Source organism: Bombus fervidus, chromosome 1 (genome assembly GCF_041682495.2).
Source record: "Bombus fervidus isolate BK054 chromosome 1, iyBomFerv1, whole genome shotgun sequence".
NCBI classification, from domain to species: Eukaryota; Metazoa; Arthropoda; class Insecta; order Hymenoptera; family Apidae; genus Bombus; species Bombus fervidus.
In genome coordinates, this window is record NC_091517.1 from 26,524,998 (window position 1) to 26,535,764 (window position 10,767).

The 10,767-nt window shown below is 35.3% G+C and overlaps 2 protein-coding genes across 7 annotated transcripts; both read right to left on the reverse strand.

Annotated features, from left to right (window-relative positions):
• Positions 1-98: 98 nt before the first annotated feature.
• LOC139991754 (uncharacterized) lies at positions 99-5,206 on the reverse strand. Of its 5 annotated transcripts, none has more exons than XM_072012149.1 (5): positions 4,908-5,206; positions 4,139-4,291; positions 4,038-4,053; positions 3,767-3,871; positions 99-1,379 (listed from the first exon to the last, which is right to left on the reverse strand). In XM_072012149.1, exons 1-5 carry the CDS (start codon positions 4,950-4,952, stop codon positions 1,333-1,335), a joined length of 366 nt encoding a protein of 121 aa, XP_071868250.1. In that variant the 5' UTR covers positions 4,953-5,206; the 3' UTR covers positions 99-1,332. The 5 variants fall into 5 exon arrangements, with proteins under 5 accessions (XP_071868250.1, XP_071868242.1, XP_071868234.1 ...); XM_072012141.1 differs by having other exon boundaries at positions 4,139-4,344; XM_072012133.1 differs by having other exon boundaries at positions 4,139-4,364.
• A 3,283-nt stretch (positions 5,207-8,489) lies between these two features.
• On the reverse strand, positions 8,490-10,731 carry LOC139991797 (uncharacterized). 2 transcript variants are annotated; one of them, XM_072012170.1, is made up of 6 exons: positions 10,508-10,727; positions 10,122-10,317; positions 9,908-10,043; positions 9,520-9,669; positions 9,283-9,412; positions 8,490-9,150 (listed from the first exon to the last, which is right to left on the reverse strand). In XM_072012170.1, the coding sequence occupies exons 1-6, from the start codon at positions 10,538-10,540 to the stop codon at positions 8,953-8,955; spliced, it is 843 nt and encodes a 280-aa protein (XP_071868271.1). In that variant the 5' UTR covers positions 10,541-10,727; the 3' UTR covers positions 8,490-8,952. The 2 variants fall into 2 exon arrangements, with proteins under 2 accessions (XP_071868271.1, XP_071868270.1); XM_072012169.1 differs by having other exon boundaries at positions 8,490-9,412; positions 10,508-10,731.
• Positions 10,732-10,767: the final 36 nt, after the last annotated feature.

Consider the following 10,767-nt stretch of genomic DNA (forward strand, 5'->3'; position numbering starts at 1 on the left):
GTACACCTGCATGCATATGCATAGCCTATTCTATTCGAGAAGTTTAAATTATTACGCGTAAAGAGACTAAAATAAAGTTTAAACAGAAGCTTAACAGCTAGCTTATTAATGTCCTTTTATTTACATTTGTATATTTATTGACAGATGCACGAGAATAGTAATTGCATCTATTATACATACATACAAGTTAGAGTCGTATATCCTGTTTATACATACATATACATACATATTCACAAACATACACATATTTAGCACGTTATTTTATTATTTTTGGATAATTCAGCTACGTATCATTATAAAGATTAAGTGTATCTTTGATTGTCAGTCAATAGGCTTTTTTACTTTTGATCCCACATCAAATAATTGTGCAACGAATTTACATTTTACATATATATCAATCGTTGGCGCTCTCTCTGCCTATTCTCTCCCTTCGTATCATCATCGTTTACACGCATGTTTTTCCGTTATCCCGTTCTTCCTTCCATCGATTAAACCGTGTTTGAATAGCGTTAAAGTATCAGATAAAAAGGTTACAGTCGATCTAAATACATAGCTAATGCACAACGAACGAAATTTTTGTCACATTGATAATATTTTTGTTTGCATTCTGTACAATGGAACTACATTCTAGATATATGAAACGCAAGGGAGTGGTATTTCAATTAGACACACTTAGTATCGTAAGAGAAAGCTAAACACTTTGAACACTAATGTTTCTGTGTAATCATGTTATATAAAAAAGTAATTCGATACAACTGTACGTACGTACTTAATACTTAGATAGATCTGAATTTCAGAGGCAGAGTGTATTTAATTCATACTTTCCAAACTTTCGAAAAGAACGAATCGTAGTAGCGGGAAACTAAACGACATGAAACGAAAAAGTTTATACCATCGAGAAGAATGAGACAAATTTTATACGGAAAAACATGTCTATATCGTGTAAAATAGCATTTTTTAAATTTAATACACTCTAGTTTTGCTGCCCATATGTATGTTCAATTACATGTTGTGTGTGCGCGCGCGCGAATGTACATACATACATACAGACAGACACGCACATACATACGTACATACACACATACATAAATACATACATACATACATACGTATAGAATTGAAAATATAGATATACTATACAATCAAACGGTCTACAATGTGCAACTGTTCAAAGCCAGTAGTACGAAAAATCGAAAACCTGTCGTTGCTCGCAATTCACTAAATTACATTAGTTGACGGCGTTCACGACAGTTACTCATGCTGTTTATTATTTAATCAATTGGATTAACGGTTGCTCGGCAAAGCACGGTAATTCCGGGTGACAGCGAACGATTACGGTCTCGTGAAGCGATATCGGTACGGTGTCCAGGTGAATAATTCTATGGAAAGAATAGATATACGAATATAGTATACCCCAACAATATAATATATAGTATACATTCTGTTAAGCATGTGTTATGCCTAGAGGTTACAACGTGCATAATGTGATCACGTCTCGATACACCATTTCACATTTGTTGATAATTAATCTTCATGCAAAAAATTACTGAAAATTATCTGGAAAAATATGCATATATTTACATAAATTTACCTGCGATTACAAGATCAGGAAAGCATGATACAGACAGAATTTTCGTTGAAACGGGTATCGAGATGTCATCGATACGATGTATATGTATTACATCGTATTTACATATATATATGTATGTAATCATAACTACAACTATATATATATATATACCTATATATGTATCGGTGGACAGGTTTGAGTTAATGAGCGCGTTTGATACGATGATGCGCGTTATTATGCATTGTCACGCATGCTAGGTGATCTTGGTGGCTGCTGTTTGTAATAGCTGCGATACTACAGGATACGAGGATAAGATGCATGTTGAACGCTGGGCATGCATCAGTTACTTAGTAATGAAAATGAACGAGGACGTCTTGATCTCGTTTCTTAGAGTATTGCGTATCAAATCTTTCGACATCTCGAATTGAATTGCGTGTTTCTCGTCGAACTTGATAATACGTATGTAAGTAAGTAAGTACATATAACGCATACAGTTTCCTATAAAATCGGAGATTTATTAAATATTACATGGAAACAAATTTCCCCGATTCAATGTTATTCGTAGTAAGAATTTCTTGTACTTGTAATATTCCCTAATATCGAGTAATGTTCAAATTCTTTATGCATACCGATATAATATAATCTGATCGATATAATTATAACGAACGTGTATTTCTTCTTTCTTTTTCTTTTCTTTTCTTGCCTCCACCGCCATCATCTTAGCGTACAGTTCACCTTATTCTTACTCTATTTTGATTTAAAGCTTATCATTCTCCGAAAAATATTTTCGTTGAATCGTACAACCGTATTCAAATGACGCGAGATAAAGAAATAAATGAAAGAAAGGCTATCCGGTCGGTACAGTATCTGAATTTTAAATCTTGAATTTATTCGGAACTTGGAATAGTAACGTTTAAATTGGCGATAGAAAAATTCGGTAATTATTTACAAGTACTGCCACCTCACCGATTTCGATGATTTTCGAATATGTTGTAGAAATCGAAATCAATATTTTGAACAACTTTTCCTGTACATATAATCCCCGCTCGGTCTTTATTTCCGAGATACCCATCAAAATATTTTTCAAATTTTTATTCCAAATTTTTATTACTTTGAAATTAAAGTGAAATTTAACGTAAATTAATCGAAATCAGATCAAAACTTATTAATTGCTTGATCACAGCTTGATGATCTGTATTTCGTTAGATTTGAGTTAGGTACCTTAAATCGATTTTAACTATCTAATAGATCACTAGAGCTATAAACCCAACTAAAAATCGTCTCTCGTCTCGCTGGAATAGCTAAGCCAAGTTGCACTTCCTTCTCATCTGTCTGCGTTTACAAATCGAAATGTGAGATAAGCGTAAACTCATCGCGGCCCGTGCATCGACATCGACAAGCCTAATCCAAATTTAAATGGCATCCGATGCACGTCAGAGTAAAAGTGAGAAAAATATTTTCATGAATGTCTCGGAAACTAAGATCGAGCGGGGGTTATACTTGTCGGGAAAATCGATGAAAATGTTGATTTCTACAATATATTGGAAAATCATCGAAATCTGTGAGGCGATAGTAAGCGAGAGTAAATAATCATCAATAGTTGTCGTTCCGTCCTCGAACATGAAATCATCTACTACCGTGAATAACACATACACTACCACTCATAAATATTCGACCGATCGACGCTTTCATAGTAATATACTTTTCGCAGTAACGATATAATAGGTACATATGAATTCAACCGAATCGTAGAAATTCGCGAATAGAATTAAATTAATGCCTAGAAATAGTAGTTTGTAGGTACGTATTTAGGGAATCGGTAGATCACAAATTTAGATAACATATCAGTAGCGCATTGCATTACAGTCAAATAGATCTGTAGAACTACATTTTTGAAGATCCGAGGATAAATTGCACATTATCTTTAAACGATAAATTTCCACGACATAACTTCATATACTTCATATAATTCTAACGATGGTAAAAAATAAGGTTATCGTCATAAAGAATAATGTAGAACGTGCTCGTTCTGCCGTAAAGAAACAAGCGTTCCGATACTTATGAACGGTAGTGCATACGAAAGTTTCGTGCGATCAATCAGCTTGACGATCAAATTAACGAGATGAGTCGCTACAAGAGCGATGCAAAGCTACGATGTTTGAACATTGGTTAGATTCGATACGCCCTACGATTTACCGTTGCTAGTGAAGCATGGACAGAGCGCGTTCAGTATTCGACTGCAGAATCCACGGGCACGATGATTCCAACCAGCGACGTTACCGATACCCTTCAGTCTACTTCCTACACAAACAAATATTCTGTTTCTTTTACTGGAACTAGGGAACAAGCGATGAATGAAAATAAGCTTGGAAACATAAGCTCTATCTTCCTTTCTCGTCATGCCTTTCTATCGATTACGATGCCAAGTACGTAGAATTCTTTTTTTATAGCATACTATAAGGCTTACCTTCACTGACTGCTTTCTGAAACATGAAATTGTCAATGAATAATTACGTTTGACAGCGTTTTTTCGAAAATCGACGAACAAAAAATTTGCGTGTCACTCGCCTCCGTCAACACCTTCCTTTTTGATGCTTCCGTGATCGCCGTTTGTATAACTTCACTCACAAACTTGCTCGTTTCTCTCATTAGCTCTTCGTCATCTTTGAAAGCTTCTCTCTGTTGTTCTAACGTCCCAGTAGTTAACATCTTTTCCCGTTCCTCCATAGTCCATTTACAAGAAACGGTATTGTTCATTTCTTCGGTCATAATTTCTACGTCGATGGGTTCGAATCTGATTAATTTTGACCAGTGATATTTTTAGAATATTTCAGCGAAATATTCATTCTGTTGAAACTGCGAACGAGCATATATCTTTCTTTTTCTTCTCTCCTTTCTCAAATAATATCATTAGGAATAGAAATTACATATACAGACTTTCGTATCGATACAACGGTTACAACGCCTACCAATATCGCCGCTGCTAGCTCACGATTGTGTTATATTTAATATTTAATTTAGCATAATACAGAATAATGAAAATAATGCAAAACGACTCGTCGATAATACGAGCACAATTTAAATCATATCCAATTTGACTGTTTTGTATTTTTTCAAGTTTACAAAATAATCGTAGTTGAATTCTTCTTAAAAGATGTTATTGCGAAATGAAAGAAGTTCTCATGACTGGCATAATACAGGCAAGAGGGTACATAGGAGGTATTGGTAACACCATACTAACAGTTGTTCAACGAAATTGTATATGTACATGTATCGTATATTGCTGTCAGAACGAACAAGAAAATGGAAAAGCACAGATAATAACCGTTTTACTTACATTTACGGAGAAACTCGAAGAAAAGGCGATTGACCTTTTGGGCATATGTAGATATCGAGCTACAGGTGGTGCGCATTCGTTCTACAAGGAAGACCGAGTGCCGTCTATTCAATGTCATGATGTATTCTTTCCACCTTACTCGAATCGATTTCCTTTCAACCTTTCCAAAGTTGAAGTCCGTCTTAATCAAATTAATCCGAGTTTTCTTTGAGGATTTACACTTGATTTTAGTACAACTGGAGTTTCGACATCCTGTTTTTCTTCACGTTTAGCTCCCTCCCTCTCCCTCTCCCTCTCCCTCTTTCCCCTTTCTCCTTCCCACCCTCCCTCCCTCCCTCCCTCCCGCCCTCCCTCTCACCCTGTCTCTCACCCTCTTACTTCTTCCCTCTTTTATTCTTCCTTCCAGTGGAAAAGCAAAATATTAATATTTCCGTATAAACTAAATGTCAGAATTGCCGTTGCCGTTACTGTCACAAGATATATATATATCTCCGAAAGAAGAGATCATACGTAGGTACGAACGATAACGAGCGATACGCATGTCCAAATTGTGCTTCGCGGTACGCCCGACCACCGACCAACACTGATTCGCCGCGTAACGATCGAACGTCTGCCAGCAGTGTCAGCCTCGGCTACTGGCTCGGTTTGCCTGACTGAATATCACCCCGGGGAAACGTTTCGGAGCATGCGTCCACCTCCACGCGACTGTTAACTACGTACTTGCTTTCTAGTTGTGCGGTTTATTACCCCCTTTTTCTCACACTTCTTCGCTCTATTCAATTTCATGTTTATCTTTCATATTTCCATACGTTTCCTCTTTCTTCCTTCTTCAATTTGAGAATGAACCTATGGTTTTTCTATTTGTTCTTTCTACTTTCTTCCAATTTTTTTCATATATTTATGCGTTTCTATTGCAAGTACACTCCTCGCCAAAATGATAGCCCAGATGTGCTATCTTTAATTTCTCAATGACACGTGTAGAGTTTTGTCGCGTTTTGTCCGTAACGTATAATATCGAAACATTATGAGCTCAGAATATGCGGTTCGTTGAAAATAATTAAAAATATTATGAGGTTTAGCGTGTAACAAGAAGAATTGTTTTATTTTAAGAACAAAACGATGGCGCACTCTGTTAATACGTTTAGAAATTGCTCGATAGTTTATGATCTATCAACGAGTAAAGATTACGGTACAATATTATATAAATTTGTAAGTATAGGAGGAGGAAGAAAATTAAACGAGTCTGAAGAGAAGCAAATTCTTGAACTAAAACAGCAACAGTTATCAGTAGCAACAATATCGAAAGTAATAAGAAGTCGTAAAGTAATACACAATTTCTTAAAAAATGTTGAATATTATGACAAAAAGAAAAGTATCGGTCGGCCGTCATCGTTATCCGATCGTGATAAGCGAGCAATTTTGCGTGTAGCTTCCAACTCGCAGTTAACAACGAAGCAAATAATGGAAAAATCTAGTGTTAGCGCCAGTGTTTCGAGCGTTTGTCGAGTTTTACTATCCTGCAAAGATATTAAGAGGCTAAAATTGAAAAAGAAACCTTCGTTAACAACGAAACACAAATTAGAACGTTTACGCTTTGCAAAAGAAAGAATACATTGGAAAAAGAAACGGAGAAGGGTACTATTTTCAGACGAAACAGATTCAACTTGGATGGTACTGATGGGTTCCAATATTATTTTCATGACATAAGAAAAGAGACAGTGTCGGCAATTCGACGACAAATGGGAGGAGGGAGCTAGCGTGATGGTTTGGGCCGGCATCGGTTATTTCAGCAAGACGAGTATCAAGTTCGTCAATGGGAAAATGAATAGTGTCCGATACATAAATTTAATCAAAGAACAAATAAATAATCATGCAGAACGGATTTCTCCACCTGATTACATCTTTCAACGAGATAATGCATCTGTATACACATCAAGATTAGTCAAATCATATTTTAATGAAAATAATATAACTATTTTGGCGTGGCCTGCACGCTCCCCGGACCTTAATATTATTGAAAATTGTTGGGCAGAACTTGTTCACGGTGTATACGCGAATGGAAAACAGTATCAACAAGTACAAGAATTAAAAAATGCAATTGTACGCGAATGGGATACGTTGAGTCAAAATTATATCCAGAAACTGTATAAATCGATACCACATCGTACCAAATCGTATAGAAGTGATAGAAAATAAAGGGGGATGTACCCATTATTAAATAAGTATATATGTTTGATAAGTAATTATTGTTAGTATATATATTTATGTTGATTATTATTTCCTTATTGTGCTATAATTTCGTTCTTAAAATGAAGCAATTTTTTTGTTACACACTAAACCTCATAATATTTTTAATTATTTTCAACGAACCGCATATTCTGAGCTCATAATGTTTCGATATTATACGTTACAGACGAAAAACTCTACATTGCGTCATTGAGAAATTAAAGATAGCACACCTGGGCTATCTTTTAGTGTAATATTAAGCACGTTAATAGAGACACAGTTTTATTTTAAAAGACACAGATACATCAGATGCATTTTCAAATAATATAGAATGGAAACTATTAATCGTTGAAACGAGACTACATCTGTTACATATAATTAATATGAAGTAATTAACTTATATATAGTTTAGCTGTTATATATTTTAATAGTTTCGTCGTTTCTCTTCTGTAGGCATCATAGAGATGCAAATATGGCTGCGATGCACCCGTCCCCCTAAGGGCAAAAGCCTTGTGAAGGTGAGCGAAAAGAAGGCGATACGGAAAGAGGTAAAGCTAGAAGGAGGGGACAGGAAAGGAGAGTAAGCAAGACAGAAAGAGTGAGAGAGAGAGAGAGAGAGAGAGAAAGAGAGATTTCTAAACATAGTAGAAGATCAATATTGTTAGATATTTAATCATTTTCTGTTTTATTCTCTGTATCATTAAAATTACACTTGTGCAATAGATATTTACCACAAGTACTTATTGCAAAGAATAATAATTCGTTGGCTATACAGAAAAAGATAATCGAGATTATCGAGATATCGTAACGGTCGTTTATCTCTAAATATTAAATGGCGATTACATGAAATCTATTCGACGCGAATTGGATTAAACTATTCAAAAAATCCCTTTTAATTGAATTTCATCTTAGATGAACGAATATTTCTATTATAAAATATCCTCATATGCATATATCGCTTATTTTACTTTCTTTAATATCTGTGTAATTTCGGCCAGTCTTGAGGAGGCGCGTCAACGGGAGTCGTAAATTCCCGTTACGATTGTATCAATCGACACCACGAGCAGGTCGATCCCCGTATTTCTTTTGGGATAATAGGGGTAGTTCTAATGGAATAAAACTGTAGTCTACAGTTTTATTAATATATATATTTATTTCTAATTTGCACGGATACACACTCTCGTACACAAGCGAAGTCGGTGAATTCGATTATTAACACGGAACGTAGAGTCAATATGATTGCCCGATTGTCGTACGAACAGTTGAATTGACTGTCGCGAGAGCTTGAAGAGCCAAAGGAACCCGGGAGATGTTTTGCACAGACTGGCCTAGATTCCACTCCCTGTTCGTTCTTTCGCCATCACAGGAGTAGGAGACTTTCTACCGTCTTAGGTAGTTGACGATATTGTTTTTTGGGATGAAGTCCCTTTTTCCTTTGTATACACATCCGCTCTTTCCGTATGGCAGATACCTGCTTTATCCGTGATTGTTACCAGCACGTAATAAATTCCAGGTCGTGGTGAATAGCCCGCTGTAAACGTAAAGTACCTTTTGGGACTCTAATTTTAGTACAGACCGATTGACCCATCTATATACGTTAGCCATTAAACTATCGTTAGAGTATATGGTGGATCCTTGGGTCTGTAGAAGGTCAGAATAACGGTATGAGACTGCCGTTGACAGTCAGGTAACAAGGGCTGACTTGTTGGCCGCTTCATACGGCGTAACAATCTCTCTCGCTCGATAATACCACAAATCAGTTGTATTCGTAATACAAGAAGATAATTGTATATGTTGGGCTGGAAATATAGGAATCGATTCAATTTTGCGTCAATCTTCTACTTTTCCTCTTTTTCCAAGACATACGCGCGCAATATAATTTCCAATTTCGTTGAATAATCCTTGCTGCATGATTTGAACGAAAATATTCTACGTTCGCTAAGAAAGCTCTCTTTACGTCTAACTCGCTTTCCTCCTTTAATTCTTTATAGAATCTACGTTGAGCAACAAGGTGATCCTGTAATGATACATGTATGCTTGGATGACTTTCTAAATGTTTCATTTCTGACAATCTTTCGAACCAGCACAGGTATTTTGATAACGCGGACGACAATATGTAATAAATAGATATAAAACAGATTGTACAGACCTGAAGAATGGCATATTCTTTGTTCAACAGATTTTGTTTGATTCGAAGACTAAGTTTATACGCATAAAGCGATCCGATATTCCTGTCGTATTTTTCAAATTGATCCAAACATCGTCTTCTCGCTTTATAACTGCGTGCCATTGCGTTACATTATTAAATGCAACTAATGTTTATCATACAGTCATTTATAAAAGACATGATAAAAATAATGATAATAATAAGAAGTTTCTTCTTTACCGTTCATTGCATAAATCGTTCATTCTCAAATAACATATTCCGTCAAGAGATTTCAAACGAAGATCGAACCGCTCAACTTCTACTTCCACAGATCTTTTTCGTACTTCGTTCTTTAAATTTGTAGCGGATAACTTCGACGAGAATTTGCCTCTAAAATATTTACTTCGTATTAATATAATTGTAAGATTCTTGCAGAATATATCGTATATGTATACATACACGTATGTATAGATATTCATTTGTATAATTATAATAATATTAGGTATAATATAGTAGTACTAAATATTAGGTATACATATTACAACACGTATTTGAGATACTATGAAACAATAATGTTTTTCATCTTATTTTCGATTTGCTTGACAAGAAAGAATAAAAAGTTACTTACGTTCGTATTTTTATCTTTTGTTCCAAACTTTCTTGAATATTCTTCCTTGCGAGTTTTGCTCTTTCCCTATTTAATTCAATACTTCGCAAAAATTGGTTCGAGTCTGATCTCTCATTTTCAAGTAAAATCTCCCACTCTATCGAAGAAAATGTACGATGTTACGGATGATCCGCTTTACGTAGAAACATACATACATACATACATATATACATACGTGTCATTTCAAGTTTAGCTTTGTCAATGATTCTTGTAAAATCGCACAATCCAGTGTCCCAGGTTGTTTCCTTTACGAAATGCTGCTTCGAATTAGCTTTGATCAAACAACAGAATAACTCAACTTTTTCGAATAATATCTTTTTTCGTGAATAGAAATCTTGTTCAGTTGTTTCTCCAACTTCAACGTTCGAATGCTACATACGTGTATAATTTATTCGTTACCGAATAAATAGAAAAAATTTTCATATAGAATGAATTATTAAAGTCAATAACTTTATAAACATAATTGTCTAGAAATGCCGTATGCGTTATCGTTCTTCCCTACACACACACGCACGCGCACACACACACCACACACACTCTGCTTGCTTTTCGATTACATACTTTTTTTGTGAGAACCGTTAAACACTCATCCATTTGGTCAACCTGAATTTAGAATAATATGTATATACGTATATATGTATGTATATATATATATATATTATATGTTCTCCCTTCTTTCAATCAATTGTACAATTGCATAAAATATGGCACATCAAATTGGACCCGCACACTATATACGATCGTTCGTAAGCCTACGTGAAATACATACACGTATGTACATAATCAGATTAATTAGTTTTCGGTGTCCATAGTTACGAGTT